General features: G+C 35.3%; 1 protein-coding gene across 3 annotated transcripts in view; it reads right to left on the bottom strand.

The window, feature by feature from the left end:
- The window catches only part of TBC1D22A (TBC1 domain family member 22A), a gene marked incomplete at both ends in the record, with an annotated part of 181,909 nt that overhangs the window by 8,600 nt on the left and 147,484 nt on the right, over window positions 1-25,825 (bottom strand). For all 3 annotated transcript variants that reach the window (XM_082013655.1, XM_082013653.1, XM_082013654.1), the window contains one exon: window positions 24,471-24,566. In XM_082013655.1, the coding sequence (XP_081869781.1) occupies window positions 24,471-24,566 (96 nt within the window). The remainder of the gene's footprint in view (window positions 1-24,470; window positions 24,567-25,825) is intronic.

Below are 25,825 nucleotides of genomic sequence, written 5' to 3'. Positions count from 1 at the left end.
CAGCTCAAAAACAAAGCAAGTATTGCCACAGAATCTAAAAGATGTTCAACCCCATAACTTCACATCTTACTTCTGTAATGCTTTTTTATTGTGAACTATCTCAAAATGCTTCAAAATTACATGCACATGAAACAGAAGATGTTAAGGTACTGGTGCAGAATATTCAATACTCAAAAAAGGAGGAGAAGTAATTTTACTCGGACACTGATGTAAATTCATACTTAAATCAGCCAGTCAAACAAAAACAGTCTTGGGTTCTTCCTTACTTTTAAGCTGGAGAAGACAGAACTTTAAATTTAAAAATCTCACATGAAAATTGAATATCACAGGAAACATCCAGGAAGATTTCTCAGTACCCCAATTGCTACAGCACAGAGCAGAATGGTCCTGAACCACCCTGATTATACTTTTTGCCATATTGCTTTACACAATATTGCTATATTGCTGGTATTTGGAGATATATGTACTTCTTATGCACCAAAATAAATAGTAATAAGAAAGAGCCCAAGTATATCACTTGTCCCTAGCCCCATACAAAAAGCAGCAAATAAAGGAAAAGAGGTACAAATATCCAGAGGATAAAAAGTCATAAAGATCAGAAGTGATTCTATTAAAATAAATAAATAAATCCAAACATACTCGATCCAAACATAGCACCTGCATACCAATCAAGACTGCAGCAATTATGGCAAAATTTCACTTCTGAAATTAATTGCCAACGAGTAAGTTACGACGTTGTATAATTTTTTTTTCCTGTAGTCAAGCAAGATCAAAATATTTGTACAGCAGATTTCAGCAGAAAGTTTACAGTTCTGCCCCTCCATAAAGTCCATATGCTACCCACTCTTCTTGGTTTGGTTTTCCTGACCATAATTTGGCAATGCATTTTAAGTGGAACAGTTTGCATAGCTCCAAATTCACACATATTCCCCTCTCTACAATGACTTTTAAATTTTAACACTGTAGTATGAACAGCTAAAAGCTCAGCAAAAAAGGGGAAAGAAAATCATAAAATGCCAATTGAATATAATGAACCACAGGGACAAGAGTGTAACAAAATTTTATATATTTCAGACTTAAAGCAATTAGTATGTTTTGACAAAAAGGTATTTCACACTGTAAATTGTTCTGAGTAAAATCTCATCTTCTTTTAAAAGAAAACATATATTAAGGATTGCTGATGCAAAATTGCCCTTATATATACCTTAAGTTGTGCTGAGATACACAATTTTACATCCAATAAGCATATATTTAGAACTAAAAAAAAAAATTCCTAAACATAATACAAATGGAATATTGTTAGTATCCTAAACATACGGGACTGAAAGAGGCCATTTCCATTATGTTGTTCAATCACCCACACCACATGAAGTCATATATAGGTGTTTTGTTCTGAATAATACTTTACTTCCACATTTGCCATGTCAAACCCCATGAAACATCTGTGCACCTCTGGCAGACTTAAGGACATTAATAGAGAGAACCAATGACTGGGCGGTGGAAGAGAAGAACAAAACCACCTTCTTGAAGATATCATAATTAAAGGCAAGGACTGATAAAGGACCTGCCAGAAGCTTCAGACTGAACCATTAATTCAAATTAATATAGTATAATTCATTTGTATATTATAAGCTAAAGAATAAAAATATTCTAAAACAGTATAAATACTATGCAAGAAACAAGATTAACAACTGGGCTCAAGACATCTTTCAACCTCTGTTTGGAGGCAACAGGAAACCCAACTCTTACTATATTACACAATAACATAAATTTATCAAGCTTTGTCGGAAAATATATACTGCTCTTTACCTCCTAATATTTTATGTAGAAGGTGCTTCACTTTATCCAATGGCTTATAAATCAAAGTGGAACAATTTATATCCTTTTGATCCTTCATCAAAATTACCTTATGACTTAAAGCTTTACCCCCATTACAAAGCAATCCAAATGCATTACTGAAGATAATCATAATCCCTCTCAAGCTTTGTTTTACAAGTTTAAATAAGCCACATGCTTTTAATACTCTCTGTTAGGGCAAGTTCTTAATTTGTCAGTCAACTGTTGTTATTATACACAATTCTGAACAGATTACATAAAAACCAAACACATAATTCTCATGCAAATCTCAGAGATATGCAGTTTTTCAAAAGCATATAGACAAAGTGTTTATTACTGGAATAATGGAAAAATACTAATTCTAAATTGAGTACATTAAAGCCCTAAGGTACCTACAAATCTCCTAAGGCCCTAAGATTCTAAGACAATTAAAATACTAACACATTTTACTTATATATTTACATGCCGTTCTTAGATGTCACTACCTCATAAAAATAGAAATCTACAACTTTGGCCTTGGCCAATCAGAAAAGGAGATGAAATTTCTATGTAAGATGATGAATGCCTCAACTTCCATGGAAAATAAGAGTTTGCAAACCAACACCTGAACGCAGGACTTATTCTTTGCTTATTTACAAAGGACCAGCCTCCAAACATGACAGAAGAACCAAATGCTTTTGCAGTACAGCGGGTGACGATGGGGCTGGGTTAATCTTTTCTGACTGCTGATTTTTAAGATTTCCAAGATTAAAGTCCTAAAAGCGCTTAGGCCATGAGCACTTCTTCTTGGCAATTCTAGTCTATTCACGTAAGGAAATAACCAAACTTACACTCTAAAACGTCACAAAAATCTGCACGGTGAAAGCAGTGCCCCCCATCACAGTACCGATACCCAACAGAGCGCTTTGGCAGTGGAGCAATCTGACAATTGCAAAGCAGCTCCAGACCCATCACCAAAGATCAAGCAAGTCCAAATCCTTACTTTTCCACTATGCAAGGACAAATCCCAGTAAAAACATGGAAAAGCAATATGAAGAGAAATGCTGACTTCATAACAAACATTTTAGCACGTGACAGATGTAATATTATATAAACTAAATATTAATAACAGTTTGCAATACTTCTCCCAGGTGTAGGGTTTGCACTCCATGTGGTTTTGTAAAAATTTAAATTACATTAAGAAGTTTGTGGCCTTGTGGCCTTCACAGATTCAGAGAAAAGCCTCAAAAAATTTGGCTGAAGTGATTACCTAAAGACTCAAAACCACACATATCTCAAATAGGTTTTAAGGGAAACATTATACTCAAATTTATTTTCTTTAGAGAACTGGGCTTTTGACAAAATTATTGCTTTTATAAAACCATACCTTGTGAATAAAATGGTGAATAAATAAACCTGAATTTATTTTGTTTAAATAAATGAACATGACCAAAAGGTGTTTCAGGGTTTGGCCAAAGCTGTAATAACATTTCTAATGGAAAAAATACTTCAGTGGTGCACTACGTGGTATAATGCAAGTGTTTGATGGGCTGGTTTGCCCACAGTGACTACATCTTTCATCTGTTCCTTAGCAGGCAGATGAGAGGAGGAATCCCTGTATTTATCACAATAATCTCCAAGAGGGGAAACTATAGCACAGCTTGGAAGATGTGGCCTTTTCTCACAGAAGAGAATAAAGACATCAGCTACCTGAAATATAACTTTCAGAGGTATATTACTGGTGGCAATTTCGGTTCGTTTTAATAGGTTTCCTTTGAGCCGGCAATTCAAAGGCACCTCCGTGTGATGCTCTGTCATCTTTTCTCGGGGGTGGTAATCTTTAAGAAAGGACATGGTAGAGAACAACAACTATTAAGGATTTCAGATGTCCCTGTTTAACCTGCTGTCCTATGCAGAGCAGCACCTGAAAATAAGCACACGTGTAAGAATTGTGATGAAAAAAATTAACACAAAGCTTTGGTGACTCAGTTCCTGAGAATGGGATGCAGTCATTGCTATTCACGCAGCTAACAGCAAGCAAACGCTACCGTGCAGGAAACGGATTAGGATGGGATAAATGGGAGCTCTATCTATATTTGCAAAGGGATGTCTAATGCAAAAACACTATAGAGGGCAAATGAGTTGTCATGTGTAAAGATCTCGCTCTTTAAGGCAGCTGAAAGAGCTAACGAGAAGGCTACGATGGCAATAGTAAATCTGCTATAATGGCATTTCTGGAAGAATTTTAAATCCAATTTGTTTACAAGTAGCTGACAAAACAATGGGCATTTTAATTCTTGTTATTTTTACTGTCTTGCAGTTGCAATGAGACAATTTTGTTGTAAAATAGCAAAATCTACAAGCACCAGCATTTAGAAAACCATAGGAGAGAACACAGGATTGAAAGAAAGAAAATTAATCCTCCTCCATCTGCTTGTCTCAAAGAAAGGCATATGTCACTTCATCCTATTATTCAGCTCATACTCCAAAAGCTTTTAGTTTCTCTGTGTTCTCTTATCAGTAGTTTTGATTGAGTTTGGTAGTCAAGTGTACGGGCTCCTGTGATTTTAGTCTTCTCCAGGGTTACACACTGATAAGGCCAATAATTGACATTGTTATGCAGCAGTTTCTGCTGAAGAAATAAACATGGAAAGAAAACAGTTTTCTTTGTAGAGAGATGTCTCCAGTGACAGCTGCGAATTACTAACTAAATGGAAGCCCTGCCAGTGCATTTAGTTTAGCAGGTCACTTAAATTGCTCAGGAAGAACAAGAGTTTTCTCTTTGTTCAAAAAAATCCTTTTTATAATGAAATGGAGAAAACACAGAGATCCCTTCGTGGTATTTACTGAAAATAAATACAAACAGTGGTTGATGAGAGAAAAATATCATGTAGTAATCAGAAAGTGCTTTTTCTGGAAACTTACAAGACAATAAAATCACATTTTGATTGTGTGGAAGATTTGATTTAAAACTTGGATGGTAACAGCATCTCTGTAAAATATAAGCCATAAAGCAAGGCTTAGAGAAAACCTCTCCAGATTATACACACCCCACATCACGTCCTTCCCTTCCTTTAGCAGGAGTCAGACCGAACACAACTCATGACAACACGTGAGGATGAGAGGGGACCCCAATTTTGCAAGGTGCTCCTCAGAGCCTGCAAAATGCATTGCTGGACCTGTATGGAGTTTCGTCTCAGCATCCTTAGAGCTGTAAAGCTCTCAACACAAAACATACATGTATGTCCTGATACTTCATAGGGGCTTCCAAGATAAGGAAGGACACAACGTACCAGCAGAACAAAATGAACTTGCTTCTAGAGTTCAATTATGTTATTGGACATGGGGGCAAAAATTAAAAAATAATAATGAAAAAAAGCAGTGATTACTCAACAGTTATTGAAGCCTTTTTAAATAAAACAGTGTTTTTCCTCTGCAACCAGGCTTTACAGAGATCCCCAGTTTTAGACTTACATTTTACAATGGCAATGTGGTTCTAACGCTGTGTGCTTCTCAGTCGGTAAGGATAACCAAAAATTACTAGATACCAAAATGTTTAAGACGTAATTGTGTGAACGTAGAAACATTATAAAAGTTTTAGAAATTATGACTGCCATTTCAAAATTGTACTCTAAGGCCAATTCATCATCTAATTGTTTCAGCAACTGTGAGAGCCTCAGATGTTTTATGTATCTATACATGATAGCACCCATGTATGTCAGTGGGAGTATTATTTGCCAGATACACAACACAAATTTTGGGCTGATTCCTAGAGTCATAGATGTTGAAGCCAGGAAAGATCATTACTTATCTTGGTCTGACCTCTTGTGTAGATAATAGGAACTAAACCTAAACCTTTTTTTTTTTTTTTCTTTCAGGAAAAATATCAATTTGAAATCCTTAAGAGTTGCAAAAATTCATTACTTCTTTTGTTAGCGTCTTGGGATTTTTTCCCCTATCAAATTCCTCATATATTAATCACCTACTGGTTTTCTTTTGGATAAATTAAATATTTTGAGCACATCAGTCATCCCCTCTAAGCCCTCTCTACACCTTTGACTTCAGACATCAGAACTGGATGCAACATTACCAAAAAAAACCCCACCAAAAGGCAAAACAAGCTCTTCTGCTCATTAATTTAAGGGTGCGGTTACTCCCATGTGCCACAGCATCGTTCTGGGAGCTCATAGTGAGAGAGCTGTCAGCAATGCCCCTTAGGATCTCTTCAGAAGCCATGCATCCCAGGCTAGTCTCTTACTCCAGAGACATGACCTATTCTACTTATCCTGTATTTGCAAAAATTTTTCATTTGACTGTGTCAAAATACAGCTTACCTGCAGAAGTCAACTGAACAAGTAATTCAAGATTGGTTTATGTAACTGCTCTGTTCCTCTCACTTTGTCAGAATGGTAAATCTGTGTCATTCACAGATTTTTATCGTCCGCTGTTTTCTTAGTGGAAATGCTGAATCACATTATGCCAATTACTAACTCCCACAGAAGCTCACTAGCAAAGCCTCCTCTTGAACACGATTAACTAAAAAATATTTTTTTAGTCCTCCTGGTAGCAAGTCATATTATGTTTTTGTTGATACTGCTAAATGCTACTTAAAAGCGTGTGTGTGGGGAATAGACCAGAGTATGAAATCATTATCTTGCACATTTACATGTGTCAACTAAATACATAACATCACCAAAGAATAAAATCCAGTTTCACTGTCTTGTCTGTTATCTAATGTAGATTCACTTCTCAGGAATAAAGACAGAAACAAAGCTTTTAGGAATGACACTGGGGGAAAAAAGGTTTCATATGTCCTTCTTAAATGATAGTGAGAAAATCAGATATGTAATTAGATAAACAATAATTATTAGAAAAATACTGTCTAAATAAAGCTGATAGAATTTAATACTTATAGCTAAAACTGTATCTTTATTATCTTCATGAACATAATATTATTTTGTTCCCACAGAGTCTTCTGAGAGATAAACAAACATCACCACAGATACAGGAAAAACTCACATGTTATAAGCTTGCTGTTAAAATCCATAAAGGAAAATAAAGATGAAGCTATTTTTGCAGACAATATTAATAAACTATTATTATTATTGTTAGCTGGACACACTGTGGTCACTAGAAAACTGCAGTCTCTTTACAGTATTATCCTCTGATACCTTGGGGCTTCTCTATTTACAGTCTTCTTGAAAATTAGGAAAAGCCTTTGGATAGCACTCTCAAGTGTACATCGATACCTATCCATAAAGAGAACAAACCCATCACTAAGAAGAGTTCTGATAAGTTATGAGTGGTAGATATATTAACAAAAAGTAACTGAGTACTCAAAATCTTCATGGAAGCAAAAATAAATGTCTAAGACTACCCAAACACCTAAAAATACCCAAAATGATTTTAACGGGAGTGGATTTCTTTCTGAAAAGAAAACATAAATACAGGTAATAAAATGTCAAATTCTTTCATTACAGTTTCACATTCATGACCTACACCGTATCACTTATTGGTAAGTGATCATGCTGCCACAAGGGAAATGATAACACGCTCAGCAAGACTGAAACAGGACGAGACAGCATCCTTGCAGCCCCAGCGAAGCATGAAGTCAGTCTACTTAAGATGGCTGGAACCACTCCAACCCTAATGCTACCTCATTTACTTTCTACCATTCTGTTGAGATAGCGAAGTTGCAGTACAGATCTGGAAAGCCACAACAGTCCACTGCTGATTCATGCTGTTAAATCACGCTGTTACTACATTATATTTGTGCTGCTATCACACTACTTTATGATGGGACACTTCATTATAGTCAGAGCTAGAGCAGATGATGAACTACATGTCAAGAAGAAACAACACTTGCTTGCCTGCATTAAAATATATAAAGTCTATACAGCAGGTGAAATTAATTTAGTGATAAAGCAGCATTACAAGTTTCAGATATAATCACGCAGAACTCTATTTCAATGATTTTACAAACATATAGGCATGTTTTGCCAAACAAAAGATTTAGCTGCTAATCACATGAGGACAGCAGTTGAGACTGTAACTAGAGTTCTTATTTTCTTCCTTTGATCCAAAAAGAATATATTTAGCTCTGTGTGTTCTTTGTATCTTCAGGAATACTGTGGTTTAGATTTTTCTAGTGCTTCTTACAGTACATCTTTAGCAACTCTATTTAGCAACTGCAGTCAAATGATTTGAAAAAGATTCCTTGGAACCTGAACAGCAGGAAAAGAAAATTAATAATTTTCTTCTATAATTTCACCCTCTGGATTACTGACAAGACTTTATCTGAAAAGTCAGAACTTGGAAGCTTCCAGATTTTAATACCTGATCTGATGTCAAATGGGTGGATCAGAACATTTCTTAAAGAAAATACAGTCATAGATTTCATCTGCGTACGACACACGATATACAACTTGGTATCCAATTTGACTTCAAAATCCTTAATTTGGGTATGATTATGCTTTTAATTTAGAGTGAGTGGGCCAAGAAAGATGACACATTAAAGTTCATCAGAGCATGAGCTGCAAACATGACCCATCTGCAGTTCAGACACATAGCTACAGCTACTTTTAGCTAATAACTAACTAGCAGCTGTTCTTCCAATGATGTTGACAATTAGACTGTCCCTTCTACCCTGTTCCCCCCTCTTTACATCCAGGGTAAAAATGCTCTTGTCACACGCTATGAAAAATTAATATAAAATTTAGTGTAAAACCCTGAAATGTTACTAATATATGCAACTCAATATAGAAGTAATCTGGAATGCTTTATCATAGTGACACTGTTTTTATGGAAAACAGCGACATGCATCCCTTACGTAGATGTTTGTGTGAAAATCATGCAAGTAATGTAAATGTTATTTTTGGACTAAATTTTATCCTTTCAGTTAAAGGATTGGCCAGTTAGCAGGAAACTATCTAAAATTCACAAGATGAGTGAATTTTATTAACCAACTGTAGATAAAAACGTACCCAATGAAAGCAAGCCCAAACACCATGGACTGATTTTTAAAAGCTTTTCTTGTACTTCAGCTTTCACAGATATAAGCTAGTTAAGAGATGGAATCATAGGATAGTTTGGGTTGGAAGGTCATCTAGTCCAACCCCCCTGCAATGAGCAGGGACATCCTCAACTAGATCAGGTTGCTCAGAGCCCCGTCCAACCTGATCTTGCAGGTTTCCAGGGATGGGGCATCTACCAAATCTCTGGGCAACCTGGGACAGTGTTTCACCCTCATTGTGAAACATTCCTTCCTTAGATCTAGTCGAAACCTACACTCTTTCAGTTTAAAACCATTACCCCGTGTCCTACCACAACAGACCCTGCTAAAAAGCACGACCCCATCTTTCCTATAAGCCCCCTTTAAGTACTGGAAGGCTGCAGTAAGGTCTCCCTGGAGCCTTCTCTTCTCCAGGCTGAACAGCCCCGACTCTCTCAGCCTGTCCGCATAGGAGAGGGGTTCCATCCCTCTGAGCATTTTGGTGACCCTCCTCTGGGCCCACCCCAATATGTCCATGTCTTTCCCGTACTGAGGGCTCCAGAGCTGGATGCGGGACTCCAGGTGGGGTCTCACCAGCGCAGAGGGGCAGAATCCCCTCCCTCAACCTGCTGGCCACGCTGCTTTGGATGCAGCCCAGGACACGGTTGGCCTTCTCGGCTGTGTGCGCACATTGCTGGTTCCTGTCCAGCTTTTCATCCACCAGTACCCCCAAGTCCTTCTCAGCAGGGCTGCTCTCAATCCCTTCATCCCCCAGCCTGTATTGATACCAGGGGTTGCCCCGACCCAGGTGCAGAACGCTGCACTTGGCCTTCTTGAACCACATGATGTTCACACAGGCCCATTCCTTGAGCTTGTCCAGGTCCCACTGGATGGCATCCTGTCCCTGACACAGCGTTCAGTGTAGGGTCCTACTAATACCTTTGGAATCCCTTATACTTTTAAGTAGGTTTTTAATGGAGTAAATCATGTCAGTAATGAGAAAGCACAGAATTCAACTGAGTCCTTAGATATTTGGAGTCAGAGAGATTAACTTTTTATCTTTTTCTGTGAAAACCATGATTGACTACATACAATCATCTGAATAAAAAGGTGTCATTAGTATATGGTCACCTTTAATATAGAACTAAAACTTCAGAGATTTGCCCATAAAAATATTGTGAATTAGGAGAAGATCTCAGATCTCATTTCCCATTTTGTCCTCATTCTAACCACTAAACAATACTGTGCATTGATCATCTGAAGAAACCTCCTACCAAAAACTTAATATTTGAATTTCTAATTTTGATTAAATCTTCAAGTAAATGCAGTCACTTCATTAGAGGGTATAATTTTGGATACTGAATTTCTTTTGCTGATTATCTGGACTTCAGTCGCTCTGAAACAAACTGGGATATTTTCCCATCTGTTCAATGTTGTGATACCCATTTAATTATTTAACATATTTTTACATCACGTCTTTTTTCCTTAAGTTAAATCTATATTTATTCTGTGTCTAATTCTCTCCCCATTAAGGCTGTGGAAATGGGCATTATAAAATGAGTGTTAGACACCTTCCAATTTCCTCCAGCATTAGTCATTTCCTCTTGGTCAAATTCCTCAATTCCGCTGGTATGCACCACATCAGTTTTAGCTGAATTAGTTTCAGTATAATTTGTTGACACACTGATAGTCTGGCATTGCTTTTCTACAGTAAATGTCCTCTATTATGTAGAATATCTTATCCTAAGGCTCAAATTGTTAAGACAGGCAACTTTACTGAAGACAAAATATGATAATTCTGCAATTAAGACAAACTCAATGTCTACTCTGAGACAGAAATTATTATGATGAAACCATTAAAGATACAGCACGATTGTAATGTAGCAAAAATGAAATCTGGACTGATAAGAACATCCAGTGGAATTTGCAAGAATCAAAAATCCCCTCCAGTTCCAAGAAGTGTACTGTTCTGTTAAAAGGTGATAATTCAAATGTCATGGAAAGTTACACATTATGTGCTGTTTCAATGCGCAAATCGTAGTTGGAAGGTATAGAGATGAATATATTAAAAAGTACAGTTGTTTTTTTTACCAAATAGATAGCACATGCCTTTTCTGCTTTGGATGTTTGTGGTTGGGTTTTACTGTGGGCTTCTTGTTTGGTTGGTTGGTTTTCTTAACACAAAGGGAGATTCAATACCTTTGACGTTTTGCCAGTCCTAAAATTTCTGGTTGTAACTTCATTTTCTATTGGCAGAAAGTCTTACCTGGTTTTGGTACTCACTTAAGATCAGCTAAGAACAGCATATCCAGAATGAAACAGCACTTTTTATAAACAGGGATGATACCAGAATATGCATGTAAAAAACTCAGCTCAGCTTTTTCATCTCATTTTCTGCCAGGATCTTATTATGCAGTATTAAAAATGATATGTTAGTCTCAACTATAAAATGGAAAGAGTAAAACCTTCACATCGTGGTAAAATGCTCTGTAAATTATATCTGAATTGCTCTGCATATTTGCAAAACATTTTTGGTTTTGAAGCCTATTTATTGAACTTCTATTTTATTGGTTCTTAATGTGCCCAAGTGAATATGCTTTGAAAAGAAGTATGATTGTATTTATGTAACAGCAGCGTGCCTCTGGATCCCTGAGGTCCTACTCAAAATATTCAAGAGACTATGCCTTTTTTCTCTCCATGTACAATTTAACTCTTCAACAGTAGCATTTACTATAAACGGGGAATTGAATTTGTCAAATAGCTCAACAGAAGCTAAATCTAAATTATTATTCTGGTTCACTTAAAGCCATCCAAAGACCTGGAGGATTATCAAGGAACTACTTTATGGATAAGTGAACAAGAATCAGTCCTTATTCTTGCATTTTTCCCAAAGTCTTATTAGACAAATTATATTCTTCATACCCATTGTATTTTATGTATATACTTTTCACCTCATTCTTCTTTCTAGAATAAGCAAAAAAGAATCCAACTATGACATACAATGTGATTTCTAGATGCAATCAGAACTACTTAATGATTCCAGCTTCTCATTTAAATGCAATTACAAAATTGTGCCAAAATCCATAATTTGAAAAGTTTAGCAAAAGTTATTTAAATAAACTTATTGACACAATGACTAGATTTGTTAGAGACTGTCAAGAGTCCTCTGTCCCTAAACAGCTTTTTTCCCCCATCTTCATATGTGATTCTCTCTTAAAGAGCTTGGGGGGCAGGGAGTTTCCTACCAACTTGATTTTGATTAAGCCACAGATTTATGAATTCTAGCACAATATGACATTTTCATAACTCTGTATTCATTGTGCTGTTTGCAAACCGGTAGCATCAATTGTATGTCTTTTTCTGAAAACTACAGATTTGCTAAGGCATTTCACACTGTATGTTCTATAGCTGAACATAGCAAAACTGTGGATCTTCTGTATCTTGGAAAAAAAATGTTAGTTTTTCATGTTTTTTTAAAAAACCTATCATCACCCTGTATAATATCCTGATAATGTGGAGAAACAAAAAATACACATGGGTGCCCTCAGTTGTAAAAATATATTTACAGTTCTGTTTTTTAAAAATAAAACACAATCAACAATAAAACATGTAACCCACATTAAAAACAGCATTATAAAATTATTTTCTGTTCTCAAACAGTTGGATGACAGTTACTTGCAATGTTAAGTAACTTGTAATGTTGTAAAATAATTATTACAGAATTTCATCTTTTTGTAATCACTTCTGAGTCTTTTATCAAGAAGTATAATTCAGCATAGATTAAAGTTAGATATAGTGACAAAGACAGAAACTTATAGAGTTGCTCACTACAAATACTGATAAAGTAACTGGAGAAGTCACTTTATATGATTGCCACAGGTCCAGTGAGTGACACTGGCATCATTTCTGCTTTGTAGTTTACTCCACCACCAACAGCACAATATGCTACAAAATCCAGCATCAGTTAACCACAGAAACACTTTCTGCTTTCTAGATTTTCAGAATATACAGAATTCAGGAAAACAAAAAGTCCAAAAGTGCTGCTCTTTACCACAGGAAAATGTCGTTAGCCATCATTAAATATCTTATGTGTGAATGCTTTAGGAACTCATCAGAATATATGGACCTGAAAACTAGAGTTTCTGTAACACTGTTCATAAAGAAACCTCTTTTAAAACCATGATTACACTATATTCAGTCCAGGACAGTCTCATTCAGTCCAAAAGCTGCATTTGCTATTCATTTTTGTTGTTACATCTGGGCCTATTTATTGGGTGTCAGTTCATTCTGCAAGGACAACCTTCAACAAAAACAGTCAAGTAAGGGACATAAAGCCATATTAAACATTTTCCTGCAATTAAACCAACAACATTAATGAAAACAATGGAGAAAAAAACCCCACTTCATCTAGCATAAATTTCACCAAGCAATTTCCATTAAAATATTGAGAATTAATACCTGGGGCAAACAGGAAAAGCTGACCAATGGCACTGTAAGGTTAATGGGATCAATCTAATCACATTTGAAATATGCAATTTTCAGGGACTATAACTATATAAAGATTTTGGTAAACTGCGAAACTTTGCAGATATGTAACACTCTGTAGTCAGCTTTACAAGATTAAAGTGTTAGGATCCTACAGTTTTTACAGTACCCAGAATTTGAGAAAGAAATTATTACCACGTCATTGCTACTGGAATGATCTTTAAGTTCTACATCCAAGGTAACTCTCCATACCCTCTGTTTTTTGTAATCCTTTATACTTCCTTCTTCAAGAAACTCTGATTCTAAAGAGACTATTATGGTAGATAGTCAGGGACCAAGTGATATGTTGGTAATACCCTATTTTTAGGTTGCTCTGTTAATTAGTAACTATACGAAATGGGTAGTAATGGAAAAGTTGAAAACAAATCAATAAAATACGTTAAATCAATTACTGGCAACAGTATACAGAACACATAGTACGACTTTACAGAATAACTATAAGTAAAATAAAAATGAACTGTAGGGTTCACTCAGTTACAGTAAAGGGATAAAATTCATCACCAAACAAGAATTAAAACCGACATGTTCAGAAGTAGTAACTAGGCATCTTATTGTTTGTACATCTGAAAATCATCTTCCTATTACTATCCCATGGATGTGTTTTCCACCAAAACCATACTGTATCCAAAGCTATAATACTCAAGTCCTTAAACTCAAAATACTAATACTACTACTAATAATAAAAATAAAACAGAGCTGCACACGAAGGGGGAGGGCTTGGGACTCAGAGTCAAGTAACTCTGCCCTGAAAAATGAATGCATGCTAAAGAAACGTTTACCTTTTCTTCCCTGTGAAATTGTTCAGAATTCAAAAGTACCTTTCAAGCAATATGAACTGTATAAACAGTATGCTCCACAGTTTTTCCTCCACGCAACAGCAAGTTTTACAAGCGGAATTATGTACAGTATCCCTTTCCCTCTATTCAGCAGTCTCCGTGGGATTTGCTCCTGGATACTAAAGAGCTTCCCTGCCTCCTCCTGACTGACAACGTCAGGATAGGAAACGATAGGTGGGCTTGCAAAGAGATTCAAATCTGCAAGGAAGGCTGCAAAGAATCTTCAACATCCAAACAACTAAATGTAGGCAGTTAAAAGGTTAATTCTAATTTCTGCCAATGCCATGATCCTTTGTAATTAATAGAGTGAAATAAATATTTGCAGAGGGTAGGGTAAGATCAGAAGTGACTGACTCACACTCATGTCTTTCCACCGACTACAAATGTAATTTGAAGTGACTTTATTTCTAATTTAGACCTGGCTCACAGGATTGGCATTATTTCATTAAACCTTAAGCCTAACTACATAATATAACCCATTTTCAATCTAACTGGTCTCTGTAACATGAATCGTATCTACATATAATATTTGAACTGAACTATGCACCTGGTTAACATCTTTATTTTGTTACTTAAAGATTAATATTTGAAAAATAAGGAAGACAAATATTAGATAATGTCAAATATAATTGGCTTAGCAAATACAAATGACTGCTAATTTTGTCATATAGTTGCTTTGTTCTTTTTGAAGAACACAGAAAAACATGAGTGTTACAACTTGGTCCTACTAATATATGGTGTTTCCACCTCAGCTCTCAAATACAATAACTCTGTTGCCAAAGATTTTGTTCTGCATGAAAGAAGTGGTAAAAGTTAATGAATTACTGTATATTGCACATGAAATCCAAGCACAAAACTCCACTTTGAGTGCTCACATTCAAACTTTGTAATTTGATGCATCGTCTAAAATTGCAACACATTCCTTGACTATCATGATAGCAAACTATTCAAACAGTAAGTTAATTTGGAACTAGCAGAAGAAAAACACTGTTTAAACGCTATTTTTCAAATGCCATGAGCATTTAAATGGAGGAAAAAACAGCGTATTCAGGATCATAAATTACTATATCCCTTCTTGAAGATTTTTTTTAATGAGTAAACAAATGCAGAAATATTACACACTCACATTTGTGAGTCAAAATATGTCTCCAAATTGTTCTGATGAGTGACCTAAGATTTCTTTAGACCCTTTCTCTTCAAACATACTCCCCACCTACTTGCAAGAAAAAGCAGCTCGCAATCACTGGAAAACAATTCTCTATATTCTTCTTACCTCTTATACACTTCCTCTCGGAACAGCCACTGCAGCTTTTACAGTGATGTGCTTCATTTTTAGATCTTCTCAACTAATGTGCTGGGGAGGAAAGCACTTGTTGTTATGTCCCAGTACCCTGATTTTCAGATTTGTCAAACTCCTGGGTAATAAATGACTCTGTAAAAGCCATGTGCCTTGAAATTCCACTTCAAACAGGTTAGGGTAAAGATGAAAACAAAGTTACTAAATCTCAACACTCATAATAAAGAGTATAGTTACAGATATTTATAAAAGATGGAAAAAATAAGAAAATATATGTATTCTACTTATATCAATATCAGAACTTGAAGACCCGATTCCTGTTTCTTATCAGCAAGGTTTCACCTTTCTACTTTTCATGCTGCATTCCCAAGACAAGAAGTCCTACTGATATATGCTGGCCACGTACAGCTAATCTCCCTCAGCAGGGATTTTGAAAATTTCTTTCTGTTTTGGCAATCCTATTTCAGTATAAATGATATTTTTTTTAAACAATATTCTCTAGAGTAGAAGACGGGTCTGTTGAAAACTAGACAGATCTCCCAAGGTAAGTCATGGCTACAGTAACGAGGTACTTACCTCTTTCCAGAAGCAGCTAAATCTACTACCCAAGGACTTCTATTTTTGTTCAATTGCTTTGGAGAAAGTAAGGATTAGTTTTCACTGACTCCTGTGATTTATCTGATAAAATTAGACTAGTCCATAGCACAGAGTACCTTCTGAGTTTCAGCTATTCAATATCACTGTACTACAATTTGAAATTTTACTATGTACAACTATTCCAAATATTTTGAGGAGCAATTATGATTTCTGGGAAAGGGAGTTAGATGGAAAGAGGGCAACAGAAACAGATGTGTGGATTTCACATTCAGATACAGAAGCCCAAACTTATCTGTATTACTGGAGGTAAGTTAAATATTATTTTTAAAAATAAGTCAGATATGAGTAATGCATTATTACTATGAACCCTCAAGACTCAAGCAAAAGAAAGAAAAAGAGGTGAATTTAGGTATAAAAATATGCACATTACTATCTGAATAAAATGTAAATCAAAAGTGGAGGTTTTTTGTTTGTTTGTTGGGATTTTTTTTTAATGACTTCTATTCTCAGCTTTGCAAGCCAAGCTTTTGAGGAAAAACAATGTATAAAATAGGAGAAACAGACCTACAGTCTCATGAGAACAAAAAGGATCACAGAAAGCCAGTGAAGCTTCAGAGATAAGAGGGGGTAGTGTTAGGAGTTTTATTTCCTTTTTCATGCTTCTTAAACCATTTTTAGTGTACTATATAAACTGGTCAGAATCTTCCAGAGACAGAGGGTAACTCCTCCTCCTGGTACAAGGCAAGCACCACTAATTTCTCAAAGTTAAAAGAAGGATGACATAAAGTCTATCTTTTATATATCATTTTAATATTAAAATTTTGCGATAGTAATTTCTGTGGAACCAAACTTGTATTTCTAAGACTGTATGATAAGATGTCTCTGTGTTTAATTTACAATATAGTCACATATGGAGATCAAGTCAAGATATTCATGATAATCAAAAGATGCAGAAGTTTTGACTAAGTTGAGTAGGCAGAGCAGTTAAATTGAGCCTGTAATAGCTGAAGTTGGGACCAATGGACATCTGATGGTTTTTTCCCCTGTATTTAGATTGAAATTTTACCAGACACCTCATTCTCTGTTGATTAAGCTCTCTGCATGCAAAAATAATGTCAGTAATTTTATTATTGTAAGTTGGCTCTTTTGAATATAAATAATTCAACACTGCTAACTCCCAGTCATCTACTACCGGTACTGGGTGATTAAAGGAGCAGCCTCTTCAGATTGCTAGCTATGATGTTCAAAGTCTAAAACAGCAGAGCTTTCAGTTTCTTGCAACACATGACAATATATTGAATGTCTTCACAAAGTGCTCGCAGCAGGGAACGAAATCACAGCAATGTTAGTCAGGCTCTTTAAAGTTAGAAAGATTTCCATGTTCTCAGTCCTTAACTCTTTACAGGTTTTGGTACCATCACAGAAAAGACCCTGTTAGCTTCTATACATGGAAGAGTGAGGGCACAGGATCTAGAACCACAAAACAATCTAATCACAGAGCTTACAGAGAAGAGGGGTAAACACTTCTCTGTTCAGAAAATTAATCCGTTCAGAAATATTACTTTTTTTTTAATAATTGAGAAACATTTATTTTTACTACAGTAGCAATGGAAACTAGATTTCTAGCACAGTACACACCAAGAAGCTAAATTAAAAATATATTTATTAGTTATGCCTCATATCATATAAGGTGAGAAGTCCTGTACTTTAATGTAGAAAAAGTAACTATTTAAAAACTCACATCATAAACTAGGAACAAGATCACTAAAGATTAAAGAAACCTGTATTACTGTAGTCGAGCATAAATAAATGGTATAAAATCATGGTTCTGATATATGACATGCTTCTATAGTTATCACTAGGAAGGATATTCATATTAAACTTTTTAAACTAAAACACGTTACTCATGCATACTGAGCAGTACGGATTGAATTTGTCTTCCAAGCATCTTGGTACTTAGTTGCCTCTGTAACCATCTACTAATCCCGTATTTAGGCTGCAAAGTTACATTATTTAACTTGTATAGGTATAGCAAATACACACCCTGGCAGGTGTATAGAATCAGATTTGTCTTTCTTTAAAACCTTCTCTTTCAAGTGATTTTAGCTGATGGACAAAACCTACTTTAACAGAAATGATAGTTCATGTGAAAAGTGAAACAAAAAATATACCCATAATAAATGTAGCAGTCCAAATGCTGATAAATGCAAGCTACAGACTCCTTTGTGACTGCATACAAGTCTGTAATACTGTAATGAAGAAAACGGGCGTACAAGTCCAAGACTGAAATAAGGAGACAATATGCTAATCACCTACATGTTCTAAGAAAACTTTTCTGGGAAAGAAAACCAAGCATTTTCAATAGGTCTATTTTTAAACTGTTCTGATTACTTCAGAATTTCATGTTGAATATTAAGATCATTTAATATTGGTGTCAAATTCTCTGCAGGGAAGATAATCTGTTTTGGTTTTGTTTTTTTTAATTGCCATTAGGCCTGAAGTAATATAAGCCTGTAACCTTTAGATGCCAAGGGTTCTCTCATAAGAATGGAGCATAATTCCTGTATCTCAGGGAATAACATGGAGCTTCAGGAACTTCGGAATCTAACAGGCAGAAAACAGACCACAGGTACAAACAATTGCCTTCACATCCCCAAAATGTGGTCAAAGGTGAGGAAAAAGACTAAAAGGGCAAGCTCGTGAGCTAAGTCAGAAGATATTAACCTGGGCCTTACATAAATCAGGAGTTATTAACCTGTGGAAGAAGGGGGCAAAGTATTCAAGTGAGGTGAGATTTAAGAAGAGTGGTAAGTAGTAGCGAACCTTCTAACCTTGCACAGATTCTAATTAAGTGATTATTAAAGATGGAAGGAAAGGCAAAACAAACCAAAGGTGTCGACAGCGCTCACTCCATCACTAAGCTAAAGGTGCACTTCAGAGTCACCCTATATTTGACTTTCATTGCAATGCAGGTACTGTGAAATGTTTCACCATCCTCTGAAACAGGCATCCATCTTAAAACTAACATATACAAAACCTAAGATATAATCTAAGAATAAACCTGACAACAACTTCATAAGGCATAAACATTTACATAAGTAATAACAGTAACCTTAATTTCCTTAAAATTTATTGATCATATGATGTAGGAAGATGGTAGTTCACATTATCATTCGAACTAACATTAGCTTATAATACTTCACCATAATTAAACATTTGAAAAAAATCAAGAGCATTTATTTAAATTTTAATAGGACAGACAACTGTGCACACATTCATTTTGGTCATGAGGTCAATAAGGCTTACTACCTCGTTTTTATATAAAATCATGATTAAAGAATCATTATTTTAAAGATTATATAAAATCAGCATAAAGGACAGTCACTACCCTGAAGATTTTATGGCTCAAGGATAGAGAAAGAGACAACAAATTCACAGAAAAGTAAAAGAAGCAACACAAAACTAGTCAATGTGACTGTAAGGGTTATTAACAGACTCAAGCCTACCTGTCAAACCTATTCTGGGTATTGCAGAAGACCAGAAATTATATAAGGATTTAGAGGAAAGTAACCGAGTATCTGCATTAGGTGCTCCATTTAAGTGAAACGGTCAACCTGGGAGATAGCACAGATACTTTCTTGTGAGCTCAAGTGCGTGCTGAGGCTGTCATCACTGGCTGATAAACTGGCAGTCAGCATCTCAACACTGAATATGAGATGACATGTGAGGTGTCGGTATTAGTCCATTAAAGGCCTTGAAAGAGAAAGCGTCTAAGTTTTCCTTGGTGCTATAAAGGAAAGGGAGCGAAAGGAGATGCAAAGTAAGAAAAAATGATGGACTGAAAAATGATCTTTACAGCTTCTTTGCAGACTGGATGAATATAAATGAAGCAAAAATGCATTTGTCAAAGCCAAAGAAAAGGACATCGCAGTAATAAAGATGTAGGTTGATGACAGCATGGGTGAAAATGTCTGTTAGACAGACAGAAATGCCTGTATCTTGGAATCATGAAGAAGAAAAAATTTGCAAGACAGAATCCTTACCACAATATATTGAATATATTTTTATAGCTCAGCTATGTCAACAAAATGATAACTTAAACTGAAAATTTGGACTAAATCTCTGATATCTAACAGTTAAACCATTATCAGTCCAACATTACTATTAGCTTGTATTTAGTTTGACAGCTGAATCTAGTGCCTGAAGTCCTGTTTCCTTACAAATCTTTCAGATATTCTGTACATGACACCGTTAAACTCAACGGCCATATTTTATATTAATATTTTAATTATAAATATGCTCAAAATCATGCATGAATATTTTATTACTTGGCAGCATCAACCATTCACATATCTCAAAAAGTCAGGAGAATTTTGGAATTATGGCTGTAGGTAGGAAAATGAATAACAGTAAGTCAAAGTCTAAGACATGCTGATGAATAGAAAGGTCTTTATTACTTGCATCTTTAATTATTTAAGCTTAGATAGTAGAAATTAGATGACTTTCATATTTTGCATTCCCATTGCAAGTCATACATTATCACATTTAAAAAAATACTGTATTTTTATCTGTACTGAACTTACTTTTTTTTTAATCTGACACTAGCATGGAACCAGTGAATTAACACAGTACATTCACACCGTCAACAGAAATATCATAAGCCAAGAATGACCTGATCGATCCTATAAAACACCACATTAGTTACAAAAGAAAATCCAAGCCAGGATTAAAAGGTCTTCTACTGTCTGCCCATTGTATTCTGTGTTCCCACACATGAAGTAAAAACTGCTAATCTGAAGTATCAATAGAGCTACAGAGCTACCCAAACTAGCTTTCTGTGCGTGGGTTTGTGCAGTATCCTATGCAGGTAAAGGTAAATCCTCTCTCTCTAGAAGTGAGAACCATGAGAAAATAACAAGCTCTAACTGTAACTAAGCCACTATAATTCTTTTCAACAATATTAAACTTTGTATTATACACGGGCATGAAATATCCAAAATGCCTACCTGAGAACATATCAGTATGGTTTCACCGCTATCACAAAGTGACCCTGGGAAATTTGAAAATTGCATGTAATAAAATTTTTGCCCTCATTACATGGCATTGCATCGCATAGCTCATCGCATTAAATAGCAAATTTAAAACTGCGATCACAGCTTACTAGAAAGGTTACTGACAGCTTTATTAAGCAGGACAAAATGTAAACAACTATAAACTCCTAGCAAAACAAAAACATTTGACACTTCCTCCCTCCCTGGCTTCCTAAAAGCAAATGTTTTCTCTGGGATACTGCAGTTTGAAATAGTCATCCTTTGTTCTCCAGTATACTGTATTTTACAGTAGTCAGACAAAAACTATGTATAAGGACATGGAATGGACAAGTAGCATAGAATAATCTGTGGGAAGTCAAGAGGTCCCAGTTTTCATAAGGCAGAAACATGGGGCAACTTCTAAAAATAGCGTTGTAAATTGCTCTAGATTACATATAAAGCATCACCTTTCTCCTACATCACCTTTCTCCTCACTTGTCTGCTGCTAAAATTTATGTTCATCTGCAAATCTCATGTTTTAGAGAAGTCTAACATTGATATCTTATACTTGACCAAATAGACGGCAGTGAGAACAATAACTTGTTCAAAGAGATTCAAATGAAGACAGCTTCTATCATGACTTGCTTATCATCTTACAGTGAGAAAATTATGAAAAAAAAATGTTCTTTTGAACAGGACAAATACAGGATTAGCATCAATACAGTTTTATATGCTTGTGTTACAAGTTTCTATATACCTGTTTATTTATATACATGTATACCTACAGTATATAGCTACAATATATACACATGAATATTTGAACATTTGGAAGCCTGAGCTGGAACATTTATTTCTTCCTCTATTTCCCACATCAAAACTTATTTCCACTTATCAATAGATGTAAACCAAATACCAATTAGTTTTCAGGTTGTATCACTCTGTAGTATTAGTCCAGCCAGCCTAACGCCTTTCATTGCAAAACTTCTTTCTCTGCTACACAACAATACAGGGAAAAAACCCAACAAAACACCACCACACACACACACATCATGTCTGTACTAAGGAACTATTATCATGGAGGGCTGAGTATCTGGTATATAAGTCTATTAATTATTTTGTACATATGAGGAAGAATAAACATCATACTTTTACTGATTGCTTAGGTTGCAGCAAGACATACTTAAGAGAATGGAAACACATATCTTAAGAGCAAAGATTATTTGCTATCATTGTCCTGTCTGTAATATTACTGATAATATACTTCATCAAATAATAAGAAAAAAGTATTGCATAACCAAGTCCTTTAAAACTGGTCTTTGATTCAAAACCTGCTCAGTGTCTCATCTGGCATATCACCACACCTGATGTTCTGAGGAAATTATTCTGCCTTCAAATTCCTGTGAGGTTTTTAATTCTACTCAAAGAGGTCAGACAGACATGCAGAAGAGCATGAGTTTCCACAACTAGTACTGAAGAACCAGGCCCTCTGACTGACAATTAAGTGATTTGCCTTATCTCTGTCATGTGCAGATAAATAAATACAACACACAATATGCAAAAGAAATGACTGGATGCGTGTTTTGATGCTTCTTGATGGAGTGTACAGAACAAAAAATTTCAGTACAAAATGTACTATACCTGTGACTCTTCAATAATGTGAATTCAATGCAATCAGAGCACTCCAACAGTACATACTGAACTCCCCAATTTTCCAAAGCAGCTTAGATGCCTATTACTTGAGCTACTACTTTGAACACCAGGCAATGGTCTACAGCTATTATTAACAAAGTGGAAGAATAATGGATTTTATTCTTGCTTGTGGGAGGAGGTATCATTTGGAGAATTGACAACACTTTAGTTTTTTTAAAAGGTCACGTTACACAACAAAGAAGGCCAAGTCTTTTAGTGATAACATATGATAGTGATAAAAGTAGCAATTACTAATTGCTTTTCTATGTTGTAAGCAAGCTAAAGCAGTCTGACAAATGTGTTCCAGTTTTCTGATTTTTGCACTTTACAGCCTAGTTTACATAGCCTATAAAGAATTTTAGGCATAAAGAAATATCTTAATTTTTAAATAAGTAAACAAAAGTGAATATATGTAAGGAGAACAAAACAAATTTTCATAGTACTATACCTTGGGATTATTATTTACTTTAAACATAGTTGTAATAGATTCACTAGAAAAGGGAAAATTATGAACTTTGGTGCAGGAAATCAACAGGAAAAATTTAATAGGAAGGATTAACAGTGAACAATTGTAGTTGAGAGGCATAGCTGCCAACATTAAAGTTGCTTTTGACAAAATACATAAATTGAGAAAATCTGACAGTGTTAGCAGGTAGTATAAATGAAAGTTGTTATGTTGTGCCCTTAGGCATTTATTTATTGCTAAAATAGGCAACAACAGTTAAAGTGCTCTGAATAAATCGTTTTATGAAGAAAGATAAAACAGATTGAAGCGATACACAAATTTACACAATGGTTCATTTGTACAGGGCAAGAGAGTTCAGTCAGATGGAGAGAAAATAAGCTGGTAGCGGGCCATCGCCCCGGGGCGGGCACTGGTGGGGCCTTTGCATGCGTGGCTTGTTTACAGAGTCTGTAAACAGGACTTTAACGCCTTTCAGGCACTGCATGTGTATCGTAGGGTAAAACTCAATATAAAATATTTCTGTGAAAGCGAACTGTCACCACTTCACAAACATAACTGAACTTCTACAGGGGAATGCAAATGATTCTCCTATTTACTCCGTTCAGATCCCATTCCAAACAACTCCCTGATATGCTCGTTGCTGGAAATATGTAAGGTTTTGAAACGTAGGGTCCTGAAGTAAATGCTCTTACATTCCTTTTGTTTCCCACTGAAAAACAGGCTCCTTATTTTAAAAGGCTGCTTGCCTAACTTTTTTGAAAGAATGAGCAGCACCTTGTTAGAGTGTGCTGATATATTATACAGATGATAAATTATAAATAAATTTATTTATAAATTTATAATATAAAATTAATTTATAAATAAACTCCAGTCATGCAACCCAATCCAATTACCTTTTTAGAAAATCTCTTTGTGAAATACCAAGGCTTTACTTGTAAAAACATCTTCAGAAATCATCTTCTCAAAGTCTGTCTCAGTTAAAACAGCATTTTTTTTCCAGAGTGGACTAACAAAATACATCTCTCATCGCATATAGTCCATCACTTCACGTCTAACAGTTTTGGAGCAATTCTAACAAACAGTCAGACACCGTCAGTCTTGCTGACACTGCTACTATTTTGTCATAAATTCACCCCCAAGTAATGCTAGGAAGCTAAATTTAATAAATACCACCCTGTGCTTGAAAAATATCCCCTTCACTTACTTGAAAATCTTTCTCTGCCAGGATCTCTTTCCTCCACCTGACAAGGAAGGCAGCACAGACGTACAAGTGGAAGTGAGAAAAACCCTCTGGTTCAGACTAGAAAAAATAAAAACATATCATCCTTTCAATACACAAATAATACTTTTGATCACCATATTCCCCCAGTGCATTTTTATGGCATTCACTACTAACTACAAATGCCAGCTAAATCTCCCTCTCTTTCTATCACAAACATGTTTGCGTTTCATCTACGCCAAACATATTCACAGCAATTATCTGTAATGGGAATTAAGGTGAGGAATGCATCAATTTCTCATATCTAAATTCATTCTTGATAGATGTGTTTCTTCCATTTCTGATGTTATCCATTAGTTTATATATGGCAGGAAATACTGTACTTGTCTAGTTCAACATTGTGGCATGAACATATGCTTCATCTCCATTATTAAGAGCAAACTTGTAATAATGGAGCTGAAGCATACATAGTTTCATTTGATACTAGTAGCTTTTTCATTATGAATTCTGCTGTAGGAAATTATTAAGCATTTTAAAAATCTAAAACTTGGTCTGTATTTGACTGAATTAGAGGTTTTTACTGAAGGAAAAACATATTTACAACTCAGATTTGTAGTCAGATCCGCAGCTTTCTGTTCTCATTTAAGTCAGCAGATTCAGTCACTGTATAAATCCCCCCTAGAAATTAAGATTTTATAAGCATACCTAAGAGTTTAAAAAAAATTTGTCATCCTACTTCTAAAAGTCTTTACTAAGTTTTCTCATATTACTAAATTATTATTAGATTTTATTTTCAATGTCACTGAGAACTGAAAAAATAATTATATTTAATTATCAATGTGATGACTCTGAACTAATGCTATGTAAAATCTCATTAAAATATCATTTAAATATAGTTATAAAATTAAGCTACATAATCTGACAAATGTAGGGATCCTTAAATGCTGGTATCTAAATAATTAATAAGATGTAACTGTATCACATTTAAAAGTATAGCACATTTATTTCATATTTTCTACTGGTCATTTCAGAACTGCAGTTTCCTCTTTGGAAAAATACATGTTCTGCGCAACTAAAGCAAGCTGAAACAGCTTCTTATGTAAAACACAACACGACAATATATCTATTTTATTGGCGTTTAACCTAGAAAAGCACAGTATTTAAAATATTCCACATAACATTCGTAATGGTGCAATAAAGTAACCTTACTGCAATCACAAGCGGAGAAGGAAAAATATTCTCCCATTTCTTCTACTTTTCCTTCTCCCCTACCCTTGACTGACAGAAGTGCATAGCGTACTACAAGGGGTTGGCACAAACACCATGTTAGCAGCTACAGA

The sequence above is a fragment of the Phaethon aethereus genome (assembly GCF_964289735.1).
Source record: "Phaethon aethereus genome assembly, chromosome: 1".
NCBI lineage: Eukaryota > Metazoa > Chordata > Aves > Phaethontiformes > Phaethontidae > Phaethon > Phaethon aethereus.
The sequence above is the reverse complement of the archived record's forward strand: the minus strand, read 5'-3'. Positions and strand labels throughout refer to the sequence as shown.